The 22,724-nt window shown below is 35.9% G+C and overlaps 1 protein-coding gene across 4 annotated transcripts in view; it reads left to right on the plus strand.

Annotated features, from left to right (window-relative positions):
- The first annotated feature begins 2,357 nt into the window (after positions 1-2,357).
- STXBP5L (syntaxin binding protein 5L) overlaps positions 2,358-22,724 on the plus strand; it is a 514,817-nt gene continuing 494,450 nt past the window's right edge. The window contains exons 1-2 of one of the 4 annotated variants that reach the window (XM_019024729.3): positions 2,358-2,575; positions 3,817-4,013. In XM_019024729.3, the coding sequence (XP_018880274.1) occupies positions 3,825-4,013 (189 nt within the window). In that variant the 5' untranslated portion in view covers positions 2,358-2,575; positions 3,817-3,824. Of the gene's footprint in view, positions 2,576-2,795; positions 3,052-3,816; positions 4,014-22,724 lie in introns of those variants that run through there. The other 3 variants (XM_019024728.3, XM_031009718.3, XM_031009719.3) reach the window with 3 other exon arrangements.

Genomic DNA, 22,724 nt, shown 5'->3' on the forward strand with positions numbered 1-22,724 from the left:
TTACTTCCATAGATATTTCATTATGCTTCTCTCACCTAGTAAGATTTTTAGGCTATTGTTTCTGCTGTCTCCTCATACACACAATGTACTCTGCCTCTTGCTTAATTCTATCCTTTGCTAACAGTTTGTGAATTGGCATCACAATATCCTGTGTCCACAGGCTCTCTGAGACTGCAATTATGTTATGATTTTTACTTGCTGCCATTCATTCAAATTAATATTCACTGGGCACTTACTATGTAGAAGGCATTATGCTATTCACTGTGGAGGAACACAGATATTTGAAATAATCCCAAATAGTCCACAATCTAAGCATCCTAATGATCATATTTTTTAGGCTTCCAATATTTATTTGGAAACATGAATACATTTTGACTTGGCTTTTCTCCCACTTCCTATACCTATTTGTTGTCCCATCTAACTCAGGCAGTCCATTGAATTCTCTCCAGGGTCCTCAAGAAGGATCTCTGTCTATCTTTTGTGTACTTTTTTCCTCAGCTCTCCCCAATTTTTAGAATAAAGACCATCATTTAGTTTGTGATAATATGGTGCTAGTGATGATCAGTTTAAGAGGTTTTGTTTGCAAACATTACATCTCACTTTGCTGAATTGGGGCTATTCTCCTTCTTCACTCCCATCAAAATGTCAAACCACTACTTGCTATAGGCTTGCTTTCATTTATTAGAAAAATGAAAACTCAGCCACTTTATTATAACCCTCCATGCCTCTGTTTTTAAAAAGAAAAGACAGACATGAAACAAGGAAAGCAAACTCTTTAGCCTTAACTAGCATCCATACTTTGAGGTGAGCAATGGGCCAGGAAGAAGAGAAGAAAAAAGGTGGAAAAGAGTAAAAAGATACCTGTTGTTAGGGACCCAATATAGAATTTGGAACCCTACCAAGATCTAGTTTGTGTCAGACATATCACTTATTTCCACCATTATTTTTACCCCTTTCAAACATTATGTAATTGGGTGCCAACTCATATATCTTTAATAAAAATATTAATAAACCAACTCTTCAGAACCCTTTAAGTGCCTATTTTAAGTGAAATATTGTGCCTGGTGCTAAATAATCTAGGAGAAATATACAATTCCATGCTTGCCTTCAAGAAGGTTACTGTCTAGCTGTGGCAATAAGAGACTACCAGCAGTGTAGGGAGTCCCAAAAGGAGTGAAATAGTCATTCAGGACAGAAAGATTGAACGTTGAGCTGAGGATCTGAAAAACTGAGCTCTGTTTCATCTTTACCATTTCCTTGCTATGTCCTTGGACAAGTCATCATCCTTCAAGTCTCCTGCTTCCTCCTTCCCACTCTCTCCCTTGATTGAGAGAAAAGAGAGAGAGAGAAGAGGAGAGGTGAAAAAGAAGAAAAGAAAAAAAGAGGTCAAAGATTGTAAGATGTAAGACAATATTTGAAATGATCACTAATGAGTTCTGTTGTGATGCCCAAATTGAAGTCTCAGTTAGCTGTGACCCGCTGAACTGCCATTCATTTTGCAAAGACATCGGGGTCCAAATTTTCCCCAAGTCAATAGCAGGTGAGGGCTCAGAACCAAATCTATCCTGATACAGTTTTTTTTCTGCACTGAATAATGCATCTTTCAAAATGATTATTGTGACTCACAGAAATAGCTTAAAATATATTCTTGATACGGTTTACAGAGTGAGAAATATTTCTTTAAAGAAATTAAATAAATATCTTTGTATATGTGAGGATGATGGGGAAGGAGTAATTCTACTTACTAGAGAGCAAGGTGAGCAATCAATTCCTTAGGCTCTAGAAGGCTATATATTCTGAAACTATTGAAATACAATTCTCCCTGGCAGATACGAACCATTAAGCCATTATTGGTAACAGCAGGGGTTAATCACAGATACAAGCTGAGTGCAGGTAGCAGGAGAGTGATGGGAGCCAGATAGATGCTCCTGAAGACCGGGAAGAGGCTCGCAGAAGTGAAAAGGTGCAAAACACTTGCTCAGTTCACCATACTGTCCAGAGCCATACCTAAGGTAAGCAACGCTTCCCGCATCCTCAGACTCCAGGCGTCCAAATTCGCACGCTTGCAGGCATTCTATTGATTCACACTTGAGTCCTTCAACAGGTAGGGCCAATTACATGCCCCAGAGCACGACCCCCGGCATACTGGCCAATACCGCTGTCAATCAAATACCTCACCTACTTCTCTAAATTCTCCCCTCCCACTGTCATTGGCTTTACCTTCGGCCTATCCACAGATTTCTTCTGCCCTGGAGACCACGGAACTTACCCTATCGAATCTAGGATTGGCGCCGAAGCTACTCCCGCCCTTTGACGTCCCCGGGCACCCTGCCCCCTTCACCTCCCAGCTTTGCCGGGGAAGAAGCAGGGCGGGGCAAGCTAAGGGCCGGCCCGGGGGCGGGGCCTGCCTCCCACGGCGGGAGGGCGGAGCCTGCTCTGGAGCCTGACTGCTCGGTTAGGACCTCGGAGAGCATCAGGCGCCGCGACCAGAGGGACCAGAGAAGCGGCCGGAGCCCGCCTACCTCGGCCCACTCAGCTTCCCGGGCTGGTAGGCGGCTAGAGGCGTCTGAGGAAGGTGCATAAGTCCTGGGTCAGATAGTCATCCCTCTGGGACGCCGCCGCCGCTGCCGCCGTCCAGCTGTGGCTCCCTCGCACCTGTGTGTGTCTGTGTGAGTGTGTGTGTGTGTTTGAGAGAGAGAGAGAGAGAGACAGAGAGACAGAGACAGAGAGCGAGCGCACCAGCGCGCTAATGCCCGTGTGAGGGTGTTTGTGTGTGTTCTGGCTGGGCGCGCGAATGCCTCGGCGTGAGGTGTTTGTGTGTTCGCGCGCCCGCGGGCGGGCGAGAGCCCCGCGCCTCAGCGCTCGGCCTGGGGGAGGGACAGCGGGAGCGGCGGCTCTGCGCGCCCAGCAGGCTGAGGCGGGACTCGGGCCGCAGCCGTCGCCGCCACCGCTTCACGTCCCCCGAGAGCGGCTGCCGTGCAGCGGGGAGAGCAGACGGCGGGCGGGCGAACAGGCGGGAGAGCGCGGCGGCGGCTGCGGCTGCGGGCAGAGGTGGAGGGAGGGGAGCAGGAGATGGGGAGAGGGGGGAAAGAGGACGCGGGGAGGGAGATGAGGGGGAGGTGAGGGGGAGGCGGAGGGACAAGTGGAAACAGACGGTGTCGCCGTTCTCCCCCTCCCCCGCCGGCAGCTGTTGCTGTGGGTCACTCGCAGATGTTTTGGGGTCCGGGCTGCTGGGGGATGGGGACTAGAAAAAGTACCCCCCTCCCCGCCTTTCATAGTGACAAAAAAGGAAGCGTTGAAGCTGATGGGGGAAGAGCCCGGAAGGTGGTGGCAGAGTAAATACCGGCTCCCCCAACGTCGTTTTTCTGAAAATAAAATACTCTGAGCCGAACGTTTCGAAGAAGGAAAGTCCGCCCTTAAGAGAGAGACAGAGTCTTGATCTGTTGAACTCTGGTTTGATTGTATAATAATGATGATATAATGCTAATGACGATGATGACACTGCCTTTTATTTTTACCCCAGTGCTGATAAAGCGTAGTTACAGCTGGGGATACAGTCCTTGAAAATCTGATGTGTGAGGAGGGAATACTGTTGCTTTTGGAGTTGTGTTATATTTATCTTTTTTTAAAAGGATATGCTTTTTAGAATTAAAATTTGGCAAAACGAATCCTGACTCTCTTTTTCCAGTCGGTTATAACCAATGCTCATAAAATGGGGACTGACTTGACTAATGAAAAGAGAAAGGCTTTTACCAAGGTCTAATTGCATGTGTTAAGCCACCTCTTTCCCTTTTTTACCTTTGTATTTCTCAACAGTGTTTAAAATGAAGAAGTTTAATTTCCGAAAAGTTTTGGATGGCTTAACTGCCTCCTCCCCTGGCAGTGGTAGCAGCAGTGGCAGTAACAGTGGTGGTGGGGCTGGAAGTGGTTCCGTACATCCGGCGGGGACTGCAGGGGTTCTCAGAGAGGAAATTCAGGAAACTTTGACTTCGGAGTATTTCCAGATTTGCAAGGTAAGTTTTGAATTGGCTTAAAGCCTATTATTTCTTTATTATACTGTTGTAAGGAAACAAGGGGGAAAAAACATACCAGGAACAGGAAACTGTTGAGATGTCAGCATCAGAGTCTGCTGCAGAAAGCTCTGTGGGTAGATCAGTTTGGCTTAATAGATATTTTAGGCGTCAACTTAAAAAGCAATGATAGTTTAAGTGGGAAATGAGCACACACAAAAAGTAGAATTTGCAAGATAATGTTAAGATCCAATAGTGGACAAAATTTTTAATATTTGTGTATTATATTAACTGAAGAAGCAAATAGTCGTTTGGTTTTTTGTGTTATCAGAGAAAATATTATTTCACTGTTCAGTATGAAATGAATAAAGCTACTAGCATGTTGCTAGGATTAAGTAGATAATAGGAAAATATGTCCATTTTAAGGGGGCCAATGACATTGCTTTAAAATTCCGAATAAAAACACCTTCACATTCTTAAACTCTTCATAAATACACAAACAGACAAATGCACAGGCTTATAAGAACTTGCAGTTGTAGGAACTCAAAAATAGCGGGTGTTCTGGTTTAGTAAGAAAACATTTTATGTAATAATACTTTGATATTGAACTTCTAATGAATATGCAAAAGAGAGTTTCTGGTAGGTAGAGAAGATGAGAATTTATAAAACAAGCATTAGGTTAATGCATAGAGATATTGTTATTGCTATATTTGTTATATTTTATGACATAAAGTGATTTATAATTTTATTGCCCTTTTTTGAGTTGTCTTGGAATGTGCCTATTATATGCAACAAAAGCTACTAAGTTATTTATGTCATATAAATGAATATAGTTTTGTAAATGTGTTTCACTACATAAGAAATAGAAAAATTGCAAAATTACAGAAATTAACAATTTTTTAAAATACTTTCACAAAAGAAAAGTTTTTTGAAATTATTAAAATTATTTTTGTGGTAAACAAGTGATATATGTATAATGAGATATATTTCAATCACTGTCTCAGCCTATATTCCTAGCAGGGTCATTATAAAAACATTAAATCTATAGTTATTAGTTTACATAAAAGCAAGTTTATTTAGAGTTAAGTTAGATAAACAGATTTAATTCTAAGCTACTTTGTGAAGTTTGTGTACAGTAATAATTTTTTTCCTCAACAGGAAATAACAGATATTCTGTTCGATGAGGGGAGGTCTTAACAGTGGTTATGAGACAAATGTAAAAGAGTCCTGGAGTTCAAATTTGAACTGCTAGGCAGGGGAATTATGCCCTGATTCTCTAATCTTTGATGTGTTTGCAATTTTCACGATCAGATTCTGAAAATTTTTTCCAAATTATCTCAATTCATGTATATGACAGTGATACAGGAGAATTTTACCAGAGGTAAAACTGGTATAGGAAAGATAGACTTCTGAAACAGAATGGCATTGGGCTGTTGAGGTTATAAAGCTTGTAGAGAAGGTTTTAAATAAAAAACTTCAGGGAAATGGGTGAATGCAAGAGATAATGGAATACATAGTTATTTTCCCATTTATTCAGGCAAGAGATAGTCATAGGAAGTAGCAGAAGTTAAATACATACTACTTTAAAAACATATGGCATGGTAGGAAGAGCACTGGCCTAGGAATCAGAAAATTTGTGTTTTATTTAAAGTTCTGCTAGTTGACAGCCATATACTCTTGGGTAAGCCATTTATCTCCCTTGAGCCTTGATTTCTGCATCTGCAGTGTAGGAATAAGTGTATCTGCTCTCCTTAACTAAGAGACGGTTATTGGGAGGATCAGACAGAATAAGGTGAAGGTAATGCATAAATGGAAAGGATGATAAAATATATATGAATATTATTGTTAAAGTTTGTAAAATCACATGTTCATAGTAGAATGAATATAACTAGTGGGTTATAATAATATTAGCTTATGATTTTCAAATAAATTATAAGATAGATAGCTATATAAGTTGTCCACTAACAGTACTGAAGTCTTACTAAATGTGGAAAATACTGCAGCATCTTTGGATAGGAATATAGTTAATTTTAAAAAGTAGTTATATGGATGTATTATAATTACCTGGTCTATAACAAAACATATAAAAATGGACTAAGGAAATCCCAAATTAGAACCGTTACTGAAATGGGGACTTTATTTAGACTCATAGACTCCCTGATTAAATGTGCAAAAAAAATTCTGTTCTGAGTTCTAAGGAGCTGTCATATTCTGGGTGCTTCTACCTTTTCGACATGGGCAAAACTAAAGTATAAATCTAGACTTGGCTGTTTGAAAGCCTCCTCTGTACTATCTGATTAGTCATCACATCCCATCTATTCTATTTCCTTAGTATTTCTGAAATTTATGACCTTTTCTACATCCCCAGTACTTGTTCGTTCCATCATATTTTCTTGCTTGGTCTTTTGAAATCACTTTCTAACTGATCTCTTTACTTCTAGTTTTACTGGATTACACTTCATTTTGTTACAATAATGGCTATTTCTGAAATACAATGTTAATTATGTCATTTCCTTGCTAAAAATTCTATATTGGTTTCCTACAGCAATGATGCTCTTAAAATGAAAGTCTTATTTGAAACCACAGTAAATAACATCTATTCAAACAAAAAAATGTGGCAACTCATGGGCACACATTTGTTTTAGAAATTATAAGAATAAATTATACAGCCAATTGATAAAAAAACTTTTTATATTTGTTTTTTATTGTGTAATATCGCCCATAGGAAGGTAGTAGGATGTTCGCTAGCCTTAAAAAAGTGAAAGTATAAAGCTGTACCCTTCATAATAAACAAAATATCTATAAGACGTTCAAAGTCATAGAAATGGCAGAAGAAACTTTGGTTCAAGGTCAGCCAAAAAAAAAAAAAAGTTAATGCATTGGGTTACTGCAATCTAAGTTCAGAATGTGTATACATTGAAATGTCTGCATTGTCCAGGTATTTGTGAAATACATGAACTGCCTTTCCTGAACTTGAATTCTGTGAAATACAATTTGAAACTATTGCTCTATAAAATAAATTTCAAATTGCTTACCTTGATAGGTATAGAGTTTCCTTCAGAAGAGATTCCTGTTTACCTTTCCATTTTTATTTGCTTGATTCCCTAAGTATACTGCATTCCCTAAAAGATACCATATTTTCTCATATCTCAATGCCTTCTCTCATTCTTTCGTTTCTGACTAGAATACCTTTTCTACTTTCATATGATTGGATAATTCCCAGCCATCTTTTACCTCATAATTCAAACATCACCTCTATGAGACTAGCTCTGACCACTGCCACCTCAGCTACCCACCAGGGTTCTTTTTTTTCTTTTTTAAAAACCTATTCTATGTTTTCTGTAGCATCTGGCATATACCTATAGTGTGAATTTAGCATCTTCTTGTGATTAAAAAAGTTTCTTAAAAATCTGTCACTGCCGTTATACTATGAACTCTTTGAGAAGCAAATAATTTTTTTTTCTTGTTTCCTTCTTATTGCTAGGGTATACACTATCTAGCTGGCCAGTATTTCTTAACTCTGGTGTCTAAAATAGAGATTTCCAGCACCTCCCCATTCTTAGAGAATCAAAATCTCTAGGGATGAGTCCTAGGCACTTGCATTTTTTTGAATGGCCCCACAGGAGGTTTCTATGCACAGCCATTAGTGAAAACCGTTATAGTGGGCACTTGATACACTTTAAATGAGTAAAGATGCATATACATGATTGGTCAATTAATTGAAAAATATATTAAAGATATTAATGCCTTTAACATTTTATTTTAATTGAAAACATCTAAATATACAATTTACAAATCATTTGATGAATGACTACGTTTTTCTGTTGAATGTTGGTTCTGTGATTGGAGTTCTGTGTGGACTTCTCTTCCATAAACCTTTCCAAATTCATATCTACAACTTTCAGTTTTGGTTTATTTAAAGCAGAGTAAGAAATTACATGCTTTTGAAGCAAACCAAGTGTCACGTCCTTCTAGATTATATATACAGTGATATGTATAAAGCAAGGCTTTATTTTGTTCACATCTGTATCATCTATGTATAGAATGGTGCCTGGCCCATTGAAGGCAATAAAATATTTGTTGAGCAAATAAATGAATAAATTAAAGGAGGAAAGCTATACAGAGTGTTGTGTTAAAAGCAAACTAGATATTATTTTGAACAGCTTCTTGGAGTTGCTTTTATGAAATAACTTTTATATAAAGAGGTGGAGAGCATCTAGTGAAAGAGTTGATACCGCTTTAGGAACACGGTATATGCTTTTCAAACAGATGTAGAAAATAAGATTGTAGGAGGATTCAATTAAATTTATTTCAGTTTTTATTGAAGAAGATATTAGGAACATTCTTATTTTTAAATGATCTTTTTGGGGGAACAACTCAGAAGTTCTAGATTGACAGTGACAAACACACGGGGTGTTCTAGACCTAATTAACAAAAGATAAAAATAAGTATATTACCAAAAAAAGAGTAAAATAAGTATATTACCAGAACCAGATGACATAATCCCTAAATTTCTGAATAAACTCTTAAATTAGCCAACTCACTATTCATAATCATTTATAAACTGTTTTTATAAATGGTCACAATGTCAGAAACAACATGTAGTTAACTAGTATAACTTCTGCAGGGAAATGGATTTATAACAATGATCCTCATATCTGACATAATATCAGATCGTACCAGGTAAATAGGTATAGATCAGAAATACAGGCATGAACATAGAGAGTTGGGCTTTCCAGGACCCTAGCAAGATGAAAGGAGATTAAATGCCCAGATATCCTTGAATACTATCTCTTCCTCAAGATTTTCATTGTTTCCACATTCTCGTAATTTCACTCCATTTTACTTAAGCGGTTTTGCAACTGAGATTGGGACAAGATCATGATCACAGTTCCACAGTTATAAAGTTTTCATCCATAAAAAGAATAACAGAAGATTCCCTGAGATGTGTGGATTTGTTACATTCTCCTGTCACCAAAAAGCACAGTAGAGGCATCTTTAAGAATGGTAATGGAGGCAAGGAAGAATTAATCTACCATTAAGACTAAGATGCTAACAAGCGTAATGACCAGAAAGAATTAAAGATTTTTTTTTCTTTTAAGAACCAGAAACCAAAGCCAGATGACTCAGTACTCTAGGCTGTCTGCTTTGCTTATCCTGAGAGCATAAGGGTGTAGGGGCAGGCTTGAGTAAAGGATTATAGATGTGTAGAAAGTACGTTTGTAAAATTTTAAAGTTACCTAGAGGGCAATCACATTTTCTCACAAAAAGTCCTTTGGTGCTAGTATTTGTCAGCAAATTGGGTTGTTGGTCTTGTATAGTATGGTGGTTCTTAAATGTTCTTAAAAACAAATAGTGCTGTCATACTTTTTGTATTTCTCATACATACAGAGCTAAGTTAAAATCTTAACATAATTTCCAAGTATGTTTTTCTATAGGAGTATTATCACTAAGTAAACAAAATTTCTATTTCTTAAAATTTAGTGCATTTCTGTAGATATTTCTCTAGCCTCATTTGACGATGTTCCTGTGAAAAATCTCAGGATTAAGTTCATATTTACTTTTAATAATAGGATGATTGTACTGATTTCCTGTATTATAGTTCTGTAAAGCCACTTACATATTGGTTTAATAGCAATGACTTTTGACTATATCCATTAAAAGTATCAAGTAGAAGCCCTGCTGTAAACTTTCAAATTGAGTTTGTTTTTCTCATAAGAGAAAAATGGAACTTTTTGTTCTTACTTAAGTATCAGAATGATGATCTTTATAAAAATGCTTTTGTTTATAGTGATAGTTATTTTCTTTTTTAGTCTTAAAAGGAGGATAACTTTTCTTAATTCTTTTTAGTATTTGAAAGGCTAGTCTTTTAATGTGCACAATATACTAGCGTTTTTATTAAAAAATATAGATTAAGTATTCTGAATAATTGTTCCTAATTTCCTAGGTAATACTAAACTGTCTTTATAAGGACTAGGAAAAAAATCATTGATTAAGTTTTATACAGCCAAAAATAGAAATAACATTTAAAGGATTTAGAGAAGGTAGTTATAAAGAATAGAATATAAGCCCTCCAAAAAGTATATAGGGAGAGACTTGATTAAATGAAGCATTCATAGTCACTGAAGGAATGCAGCAAGAAGGTATTTTTACATGTTTATTGTTGAAAATATATTGTATTTATTATACACCTTTAAAAATAATTAAGACATAAACTGTTCTCAGCCAACTGACTATAATAAGAATGAAACAATGCTTTCTGGGATTGATTTATCAGCAAAATCACCTATGATATATTCTGGACTTATCTAACATATTAGAAAGAAGAATATGATTTGAGTTTTATTGGAAGCCCAAAATTACCAGTTAATATTGATGGTTTATAGAATTATTTTGAATATAATGGTATATAATGATGCTATATAATCAATATAATGAATTTGAAATTGAAAATATTGTATTTGTTTTAGTTTCAGTTAAGTGTTTTATATTTATTTTTATCTTATTTTATTTTTAGGTGGAGTTTTGCTCTTGTTGCCCAGGCTGGAGTGCAATGGTGCAGTCTTGGCTCACTGCAACCTCCATCTCCTGGGTTCAAGCGATTCTCCTGCCTCAGCTTCCCAAGTAGCTGGGATTACAGGCGCCCACCACCACGCCCGGCTAATTTTTGTATTTTTAGTAGAGACGGGGTTTCACCATGTTGGCCAGGCTGGTCTCAAACTCTTGACCTCAGGTGATCCGCCCACCCCAGCCTCCCAAAGTGCTGGGATTACAGGCGTGAGCCACTGCACCTGGCAAGTGTTTTATAATTCAATAAATATCTCTTTGAATTGACAATAGCATAAAATCGACATCTTATTTGGACATGTAAATTTTATTATAAATAAAACTGATCATTTTGGTGGTTTTAGATGCAGATTTAATACCTGGATTTAGAAAGTAAAGATTGGAATTGAGAGAAAATTGTTATACTTCTTTTATCTTTCTTTTATTTTTACTTTACCAAAATGAACACAATAAAATTAGTTACACTCTGAAGAAAACTAGTTGGATTGGTTAATGTTCAGTTTAATTTATTCCTATAAATTGACTAAAAACCTGTCTATAAATCTGTAAACTGTAAAAGTTTGAAAATTATTAGTAGTATAATAAATTTTGAAGTTAGATTGAGTCTGGGGGAAATGCTTACAGTTGGTAAACATCCATGTGGATGGAAAATGTGAAACTAGAAAAGGAGACAGAGAAGAACCGAGCAGAATAATATGAGGAAAATTCAAGAGTAGAGTCAGGTAATCTGAAGCATTCTTTAGAGAGAATAGTAAGAGAGAAACTCAGGCATGTCCCAGCTTTGTGGAGTGGTCAAAGATAGTAAAAACAAAACAAACTTCAAAACAACAAACAAATAACACAGAATTGTCAGAGACAAGTGAATTAGGCCAAGAGGAAATTGATTAGGGTAAACATATTTTCAGTAAGGTGATGGATAGAATTAAGGTCAACAATATAATAGAGAATATAATTAGTAGCGTCAGTACCAAGAGTAGAAGTAGGGGAGATGTGTGAGGAATTGACTTTATAGAAAAGAAAAGTGGTGAAAAAATAGCAGAGACAATAGGTTTTAATATCATTTTGGTACACTGTAGGGGTGGTGATGCAATTAATCCACAGAAAAGCAATTGAGGCTACCAGAAAGGGAATGGTAGGGTGGGGAATAGAGGTAAGATTTGCCTTTTAAATACAAGGGGTGGCCATGGTAGCACATGCCTGTAGTCCTAGTTACTGAGGAGGATGAAGGGGAGGAACCCTTCAGGATAGGAGTTCGAGGCTCTAATGCACTGTGATCATGAATAGCCACTAATAGTACTCCAGCCTGGGCAACATAGCAAGACCCCTGTCTCTAAGATAAATAAATAAGTAAAATAAAACAGTAGGTATCTAATTTGGAATTTTTCTCTTTACCTGGTAAGAATACATATTTCATTTGAATTCTCAGTGAAATCTGTGCTTTATGTCCTTTCAGGTAAATAAAAGCATGTGATTCTATGAGAAGATCATATGACTTTTGTATTGCTGCTTCAATTACCAAAAACTTATTGGCTTAAAACAACACAAATTTATCATCTTATTGTTCTGGAGGTCAGAAGTATGACATGGATGTCACTGGGCTAAAATTAATGTGTTCACAGAACTGCATTCCTTTCTGGAGGCTGTAGAGGAGATTTTGTTTTCTTGACTCTTGCAGCTTTTAGAGGCTGATCACAATTCCTTGGCTGATGGCCCCCTCCCATCTTCAAAACCAGCCCCCTTCCATTTTCAAAGCCAGTTGATCTTTCCAACATGTCACCACCCTGACTTTCCTGCCTCCCTTTTTTAATATTTAAGGATGCCTGTGATTACATTGGGCCCACCAGGATAATCCAGGTTGATCTCCCCATTACAAGGTTAGTTGATTAGCAATCTTCATTCCATCTACAACCTTAATTCCCCTCTGCCGTATAAGCTAACATATTCACAGGTTCTTTGGGGGGCTGTTATTCTCTGTACCTAGATGTTCATCACCTCACCTGTTTTTGTTTTTTGAGTTATTTTGTGGAAAATTTTAAACACACAAGAACAGAGAGAATAGTATTGAACCCCCAGCTTCAACAATGATCATCCATGGCAAATCTTGCTTATTTATATTCTCTTATTTGCTACTCTTACATTTCATTATTTTAATGCAAATCTCAGACATTGTACCCTTCCACCTGTAAAAACCTTACAGAGCAGATAAGCACTTCTCCTCACCCTGTGCTTACACTATAATCCTAAAGACCATTATCACAGTGAAAAAAATTAACATTTCTATATATAATCTAACACGTAGTTAGTGTTTAAATTCCCTTAGTTGTCCCATATTGTCTTTTTGTAGTTGATTTGTTTAGATTGGCATCCAAGCAAGGTTCATGTTGCATTTTCACTTGGCTTGAAGTTATCTTAATTCAGTTTGTGTAAAGTCACAGGTTTTTTGATAAGATCAGCCATCTTGTGCTTTTGTGTATATTAATAAAAAAAAAACTCTTTGTCCTGGTTTCTTTATGAACTAGAAGGCTATATGTGAGGAAGTGGGTGGGTTGTTCAGTGTACCACAAGATGTCAAATAGAGAACTTTTAAATGTTTTCTAGACATGGTAACATTCTTTAACGAATGGGAAAAAGAATATTTTTAGGTCGTCCTGAGAGCTGTTGTACTATTTTGTGATGCTACTATAGGATAGGCTTTGCTGAGAATGTTAGAAAGGAGAAAAGCGTCATAAAAGACATAGTATGTGTCAAAGTGAATAAAAGTGAGGTGGATTCTCAACGTTACTGATTTTTACCCATGAAATAAATAAATAAATTATTTGAGGGATAGGATGAGATTCAGTTTTGTATAGCTCTTCTTTTAAGTGAAAGAATAGAACATTTGATAAGGATTCACTCTACAGTTACTTAGAATAGAATTATATAGCAAAAAGCTGAAATTGAATTGGACAAAATCTGTTTTATTAGTAACTTAGATTTCTTCACTTGGGTTAATAGGCTAAATATACTTGAAGAACTGAGTTGGAAGGTGGTAGGAAGAGGATTAAAATACTGATGAGGAACACATTTTGATGTATTGAGTTCCATTTATAAATAATCTGTACATTACATTTATTGAATACTTATATAATTCAAAAGGTACCTTATTCTGATTCTCTGCCATCCTATGGTAGTTTATTGTTGGCTCTTTCTTTGCTTTTTCCCGTTTCATCTTAACCAAAACTCCTTTGCTGTTTGAGGTAATATTCAATATTCTTGTGCTCTGCCATAGCTCCCCACTAGCTATTTGGTGAATTCAGTTACTTATTATTTAAACATTTATTGAAAGCATATTTTATATATGATTCTAAACTAGACTTTTTAATTGGGCAACCTTTTTTTAGGAATGACTTTGCAAGGCAAGCACACACTCTGTGAACCATTTATATTTTTATGTGATTAACAGAATAATTTGCATCATGTGAACTTTAATTCATGTTTTATAACTTTTATGAAACTCCCTCTAATTCTTTTTTCAATGGCTCAGGTTTTTTTGCTCCCTGTCTCTTTCTTTCTTTTTTCCTTGTATTTCTACTATTTTTGAATTATTTTATAATGTATTTGATATCTTTCTCTTTGTCCTTAGCTTATGTTAATTTCCATTTATATGTTCTTGGCTAAAAGCTGCTTTATTCTAAAATAAAAGAACCTGGAAAATGTCTGAAATATATTTCTTTTGGTACAATTTCATTTCCCTAACAAGTCTAATACTTATTGAGACTATTAACATACGAAAGTAACTCTTTAAGTCACAGTTTCTCTTTTATTCACCAATTTCTTTTTGAAAGGATTGAAAAGTATTTAATCTGGGTCAGCTCAGTATAATTATCAAATAATTATCTTTAAATCATGCTTCTTTGTTCTCTGCTAACAGACTCAAATTTCTTACAAATTTTTTTTTTGAAAAATGATTTGGGGTACTTTCTTGCTTCTTAAAAATTTAATACTTTTAAACTGATGCATAATAGATGCACATATTTTTGGGGTACATATGGTAATTTAAAACATTTATATGGTTTGTAAATATCAAATCAGTATAATTGGGATATACATCACCTTAAATATTTGTCTTTGCTTTATGCTAAAAACATTGGAATTATTCTCTTCCAGCTATTTTGAAATGTACAATAGATCATTGTAAACTATAGTCACCCTACTGATCTATTAAATACTAGATATTATTTCTTGATTCAAAATATATATTTGTACCCATTAATCAACTTCTCTTCATTTTCCCACCCTCCTTCCAGGCCTCTGGCAAACAATATACTCTCTGTCTTCATGAGATGTACTTTTTAGCTCCTACATGAGTGAGAACCTGTGATATTTGTTTTTCTGTGCTTGGTTTATTTCATTTAACATGACTTCTCATTACATTCATGTTACTGCAAGTGACAAGATTTCATTCTTTTTTATGACTGAATAATATTGCCTTGTGTATATATACCATATTTTCTTTATCCATTCATTCATTGATGGACACTTGGGTTGATTTTATATTTTGGCTATTGTGAGTAGTGCTGCAATAAACGTAACAGTGGCAATATCTCTTTGATATATTGATTTCCTTTCTTTTGAACATATACCCAGTAATGGAATTGCTGGTTGTTCTATTTTTAGTTTTGAGGAACCTCCATACAGTTTTCCTTAGTGGCTATACTAATTTACATTCACACCAACAATGTGTGAGTTCCCCTCTCTCCACATCCTTGCCAGCATTCATTATTCCCTGTCTCTTTTATAAAAGCAATTTTAACTGGAGTGAGATGATATCTCATTGTAGTTTTGATTTGCATTTCTCTGATGATTAGTGATGTTGAGCATTTTTACATATGCCTGTTGGCCATTTGTATGTCTTCTTTGAGAAATGTCTACTCAGATCTTTTCCCATTTAAAACTCAGATTATTTATTTATTTTTGCTATTGAGTTGTTTGAGCTTATTATATATTCTGGTTCTTCATCCCTTGTCAGATGAATAGTTTGCAAATATTTTCTCCCATTCTGTGGGTTGTCTCTTTACCTTGTTGATGGTTTCCTTTGCTATACAGAATATTTTTAGCTTGATGCAATCCCATTTTCTATTTTTGCTTTTGTTGTGTGTACTTTTGAGGTCTTACAAAAAAATCATTGCCTAGACTGATGTCTTGGAACATTTCTCCAGCATTTTCTTCTAGTAGATTCATAATTTTAGTTCTTAGATTTAAGTCTTTAATCAATTTTGATTTGGTTTTTGTATATAGTGACAGGGCCTAGTTTCATTATTTTGCATATAGATATCCAGTTTTCCCAGCACCATTTGTTGAAGAAACTCTCCCCACTGAATGTTCTTGGTAACTTTTTCAAAAATTAGTTGGCTGTAAATGTGTGGATTTATATCTGGGTTTTCTGTTCTGTTCCATTGGTCTATGTATCTTTGTTTATGCCAGTATCATGCTAATTTGGTTACTTTAGGTCTGTAGTATATTTTGAAGTCAGGTAGTGTGATGCCTCTAGCTTTGTTCTTTTGCTCAGGGTTTCTTTGGCTATTCAGGATCTTTTGTGGTTTCTTATATATTTTAGGATTTTTTTTGTGTTTCTGTGAAGAAACATTGGTATTTTGATAGAGATTGCATTGAATCTGTAAATTGCTTTGGGTAGAATTGTCATTTTAACAATATTAATTTTTCCAGTTCATGAGTGTGAAATTCTTTCCACTTGTTTGTGTCCTTGTTAATTCCTTTGTCAGTGTTTTACCTTGTAGAGCTCTTTCACTTCTTTAATTAAATTTGTTCATAGGTATTCATAGGTATTTTATATTCTTTGTAGCTGTTCTAAATGAGATTGCATTTTGATTTCTTTGTTCAGACTGTTCACCGTTGGCGCATATAAATGCTCCTGATTTTTTTGCATGTTTATTTTGTATCCTGCAACTTTACTGAATTTGCTTATCAGTTATAACAGTTTTTTGGTGGAGTTTTTAGGTTTTTGTAAGTGTAAGATCATGTCACCTGTGAACAAGGCTAATTTGACTCCCTTCTTCCAATTTGGATACCCCTTTATTTTTTTCTCTTGACTAATTGCTATAGCCAGGACTTTCTGTATTAGGCTGACTAAAAGTGGTGAAAGTGGGCATCCTTGTCTTGCTCCAGACTTTAGAGGAAAGGCTTTCAAATTTTCCCTGTTCAGTATGATGTTACCTGTGGGTTTGTCATTTATACCCTTTATTATTTTGAGGTATGTTTTTTTCTATCCAGTTTGCTGAGGGTTTTTTTCATAACGGGATATTGAATTTTATCAAATTCTTTTTCTGCATCTATTAAAATGATTGTTTGGTTTTTGTTCTTGGTTGTGTTAGTGTGATATATCACGTTTATTGTTTTGCATTTGTTGAGGATTGTCACATCTGTGTTAATCAGGGATACTGGCCTGTAGTTTTCTTTTTTTATTGTGTCTTTGTCTGGTTTTGGTAATTCTGGTCTCATAGGATAAGTTTGGAAGTATTCCCTCTTCAATTTTTTTGAAGAGTTTGAGTAGAATTGCTATTTGTTCTTTAAAATGTTAGGTAGAATTCATCAATGAAACCATCAGGCTTTTCTTTGGTGGGAGACTTTTTATTACTACTTCAATCTTACTCCTCATTATTGGTTTGTTGAGGTTTTCTCTCTTCTTGGTTCAATCTTGGTAGGTTGTATGTGTCCAGGAATTTATTCCTTTCTTCTAAATTTTCTAATTTGTTTGCATACAGTTGTTCATAATAGTGTCTAATAATTCCTCGCATTTCCATGGTCTCAGTTATTATGTCTCTAATTTTTTTTTGTTTCTGATGGTATTTATTTGGATATTCTTTTTTTCTTAGTCTAGCTAAAGGTTTGTCTATTTACATTTTCAAAAGCAAGCTTTTCATTTCATTGATCTTCTGTAGTGTTTTTTTATTCTCAACTTTATTTATTTCTTCTCTGATCTTTATTATTTCTTTTTCTATGAATGTTGAGTTGGATTATTCTTGCTCTTATAGTTCCTTGAGGTGTATCTTAGGTTGTTTATTTGAAGTCTTTCTGCTTTTTTGATCTAGGTGTTTAATGCTATAAACTTCTCTCCTAGTACTGCTTTTGCTGTATCTCATAGATTTCAGTATATTATATTTCCATTTTCATTTGTTTCAAGAAAATTTTAAATTTCCTTTTTAATTTTTTTCATTGACCCATTGGTCATTCAAGAGCATGTTGTTTAATTTTCCTGTGTTTGTGTAGTTTCTGAGGATCCTCTTGTTACTGATTTTTAGTTTTATTCCATTGTGATCATAAAAGATATGTCATATGATTTTTACTTTCTTGAATTTGTTCTAACTTGTTTTATGGCCTGAGATATGGTCTATTTTGGAGAATGTTCCATGTGCTGATGAAAAATTGTGTATTCTGCAGCAGTTGGGTGAAATATTTTATAAATGCCAATTAGGCCTATTTGGCCTAGTGTGTAGTTTACAGTGATGTTTGTTGACTTTCTGGCTGGATGATCTGTCCGTTACTGAGAGAGATTTTTTTTTTTAACTGAATATTCAACACATTTGTAGGAACAGAAGGAATGCAACAAGGATTAGAATTTTATAATTACATTAGACATTTATGTAAAAGATATTTCATTTTTCAAAGACGTTTCTCCTATGTCCCTATCTTTTCTATCTTTCTCAAATCAGTAGTTATTACTATTCTCATGGACAAGCTTATTTCATTGTGTTAGACAGTAATTATACCAGTATGTTTCACATCATTATTATCTTCAAAAACTCTACCCTTCATTTCACCACACAATCCCACTGCATTGTTTCACAGTACAATTGTATTCCACTTAAATTAGAAAAGCCCAAAGAAATTAGAGCAAAAACAGTCAAATTCATGTGAATGAATGCTAGAGGACCAAAGATTTTAAAGTATTGATTTAGTAACAGTTACTAAATTTACAGGCATAAGACTTCTATTTATTCATATTATTAAAACTGCAATAATAGAAATGAAAGCTACATTAACGAAAAACAATCTAAGGAATGAGATCAGTAATATTTAAATATAGATATATTTTGTGATTAGTATTAGGTAAATATCTAAACTATCTATCTTAAATTCTGGTCTCAGAGAAAAATGTCAGAGACAATTACAAAGAAGATGCTTCATATTATCAGGTCCATTTTTCTAACTAGTGAGATCCTTTGGGAGAATGGCTTTAGTCTTTCATTTTGTCAGGGATTTCCATTGGTCCTTTTGTTGGTAATCCATTTGTTTACATCCTTACAGTCTACCTTGTCTTTATTTTATTTTATTTATTTTTATTTATTTATTTATTTATTTTTTGAGACAGAGTCTCGCTCTGTCGCCCAGGGTGGAGTGCAGTGGCGCGATCTCGGCTCACTGCAAGCTCCGCCTCCCGGGTTCACACCATTCTCCTGCCTCAGCCTCCCGAGTAGCTGGGACTACAGGCTCCCGCGACCACGCCTGGCTAATTTTTTGTATTTTTAGTAGAGACGGGGTTTCACCGTGTTAGCCAGGATGGTCTGGATCTCCTGACCTCGTGATCCGCCCACCTCGGCCTCCCAAATGCTGGGATTACAGGCATGAGCCACCGCTCCTGGCCCTCGTCTTTATTTTAAATTGTTGTATTCCTGTATAGCTTTATAGGCTATATATAACTAACAAAAGGAGAAATAAGAGGGTATATGCATGGCTCTAGAATTCTTTTGTATTTCCAGAACAGAATTGAAATGATGATACAAGGAATGCACACCATTGCCTGGGCTTCACCTAAACTGCAACCATGAAGCCCTAATGACAATGTCCACACTTCTGGAGGAAGGGATGAGCAGCAGCCTCGAGTGGGTTGTTGAAGTACCCTACTATTATTGTATTGCAGTATACCTCTCTTTCTAGATTTATGAATGTTTGCTTCATATACTTGGGAGCTCTCGTGTTGGGTGCGTTGTTATTTATAATCATTATATCCTCTTGCTGAATTGACTCCTTTATTATTATATAGTGATCTTCTTTGTCTGTTTTTATAGTCTTTGATTTGTAGTGTATTTCATCTGATCTACATATAGCTACTCCTGCTCTTTTTTGGTTTCCAGTTGCATGGAATATCTTTTTCCACCCCTTCAGTTTCAGAATGTGGATTTATTGTAAGGAGTATGTAGCTGGGTCTTGTATCTTTATCCATTCAGCCACCCTATGCCTTTTACTTGGATAATTGAGTCCATTTACATTCAAGATAATTATTGATAAGTAAGGATTTACTACTGCCATACTATTGCATGTTTTCTGGTTCTTTTGTAACTCTTTTCTTCATTTCTTCCTTTCTTACTGTCTTCCTTTGTAGTTAAGTGATTTTCTCTAGTAGTATGTCTTAATTTGTTGCTTTTTATTTTTAGTGAAGCTACAGGATTTTGCACTGTTATTGCCATGAGGCTTACAGAGAACATCTTATAGATATAAGAAGTTTATTTGAAAGAGATGACAACTTATATTAGATCACACAAAGAATAGGACAAATGAAGAAGAAGAGTGGGAAAAAATCTCTATACTTTAACTCCCTCTTCCCTCATTTTGAATTTTGTTATCTCCATTTATGTTTTTAATTGCTTATCTCTTAACGGATTGCTGTGGGTATTATTGTCTTTGATAGGTTTGTCTTTTAGGTTTCATAGTAGAATTGTAGGTGGATTGCACACTACAGCTCCAGTATTAGAGTATTCTGGGGTTGTCTGTGTACTTAATTTTACCAGTGGGTTTTATGCCTTCCCATGTTTTGTTTTTGTAAGTTAATTTTTTAAAAAATTTTAGATGGAAGAACTCCCTTTAGCATTTCTTGCAAGATGGGTCTGGTGGTGTTGAATTCTCTGAGCTTTTGTTTCTCTGGGAAAGACTTTGTCTCTCCTTCATAGTTGAAGAACATGTTTGCTGGATGTAGTATTCTTGGATGGCAGTTCTTTTTTTTTTTTCACCACTCGCTGCTGGCCTATATAGTTTCCATTGAGAAGTCTGAATGGATTAAACCTCCTTTTTATGTTATTTGTGTATTTTCTCTTGCTGCTTTTAGGATCTTCTCTCTGTCTTGGACTATTGAGAGTTTGATTATGCCTTGGGGTAGTCCTATTTGAGTTGAATCTGTTTGGTATTCTACCTTCCTGTACTTGGATATTTATCTTTTTTCTAGTTTTAGAAAGTTTTCTGTTATTATTTCTTTGAATACGCTGTCTACCCCTTACCCTTGCTCAACTCCATCTTGACTATCAGTAATTCTTAGATTTGGTCTTTTGAGGTAATTTTCTATATTTTGTAAGCAATCTTCATTCTATTCCATTTTTCTCCTCTGTGTATTTTCAAATAGCCTGTCTTTGAGCTCACATTATCCTTCCCCTGCTTCATATATTTAGCTGTTGAGGGCCTCTAGTGAGTTTTTCAGTTCAGCAAATATATTTCTCAGTTCCAAAATTTCTGTTTGATTTTTAAGAATCATTTCAATCTTTTTGTTAAATTTCTCTGATAAATTTCTTTCCTTTCTTTTTTTTTTTTTTTTTTTTTTTGAGATGGAGTCTCCCTCTGTCACCCAGACTGGAGTGCAGTAGCGTGATCTCGGCTCACTGCAACCTCCGCCTGCCAGGTTCAAGCGATTCTCCTGCCTCAGCCTCCCGAGTAGCTGGGACTACAGGCGCATGCCACCACGCCTGGCAAATTTTTTGTATTTTTAGTAGAGAAAGGGTTTCACTGTGTTAAACAGGATGGTCTCTATCTTCTGACCTCATGATCCACCCACCTTGGCCTCCCAAATTACTGGGATTACAGGTGTGAGCCACTACACCTGGCCAATTTTTCTGATAAATTTCTTAATTGCTTTTCCGTGTTGTGTGGGAAGGCTGGCTAGGGGTTCATGCCCAGCAGACCTGATGGATGAACTTCCTATAGCATGATACTGCTGAACAGCCTCTAATTTGGTGTCTCCTTTGGCTGAGTTACAGAGCAGAATTTCCAAGGCTAGGATGGCAGTCCCACCTCCCCTCTTTGTTTCTCTTTGTCATCAGGGATATTTCTTACTTCAGGTACCGCTAATGCTTTTCCTGGGTTGGGGTAGAGACAGGGTTCCTGTTAGGGAACCCAAAATGTGGGGGAGGCTGGTTGTCTACCTTGAGCTCACTTTTTACAAAGTAGAAATCATGAGTTGGGGGAAATTTTCTTAGCTCTTGGTGCAAGGCAGATTGTTGTGAGTGGCATCACAGATATGGAAATCTTATTCTCTTTACTGTCTGCTTGGAGTTTTTTCACTTCCCTGTGGCCCTAGAAGCTGACTTGTTCTTATATTTGAGTTTTGGGGTATTTCTGGTAATAATCTCAGTGATGTATATTTGTTTAGGTTTTCTGTATGGGCAGTGAAACAACTTTGGTTGTGTGCTGCCATTTTGGAACCTGTAGTCTCCCTAATACAACAATTTCTGTCTTCATACAAAGCAAGATTATATGTTTACTAGAAATAATTTTATTTATTGTTAATGTTTTTTACAGTGCTCATATATTTTATTCTGTGAAGAGCTATAGATTTAAAGAACTTGGAACAAAGATAAATATTGAGAGAATAGGGTGCTAAGAGCTGAACATTTGGAGTTGACAATTGAAAGCAAAATAAGAAAGATCAGGGAGGGAAGTATGTGAGGTATAATTTACACATAAAAATCAGATTTTAAGTACTCATTTCAATGAGTTTTGATAATTATACACATCTGTGTAACCATCAGTCAAAACAAGATATAAAATATCTTACATTTTCTAAAAATTTCTTCCTGACACTTTCCAGTGAATTTCCCATCCTTACCCTTTTCCAGAGGCAATTAAATTCTGACTTCTTTTTTTTCCTCCTGAGATGGAGTCTCACTCTGTCATCCAGGCTGGAGTGCAGTGGTGAAATCTCGGCTCACTGCAACCTCCGTCTCTGGGGTTCAAGCAATTCTCCTGCCTCAGCCTCTGGAGTAGCTGAAACTACAGGCGTGTACCATCACGCCTGGCTAATTTTTGTATTTTTAGTAGAGGCAAAGTTTCACTATGTTGGCCAGGCTGCTCTCGAACTCCTGACCTCGTGATCTGCCCTCCTTGGCC

The sequence above is a fragment of the Gorilla gorilla genome, chromosome 2 (genome assembly GCF_029281585.2).
Source record: "Gorilla gorilla gorilla isolate KB3781 chromosome 2, NHGRI_mGorGor1-v2.1_pri, whole genome shotgun sequence".
NCBI classification, from domain to species: domain Eukaryota; kingdom Metazoa; phylum Chordata; class Mammalia; order Primates; family Hominidae; genus Gorilla; species Gorilla gorilla.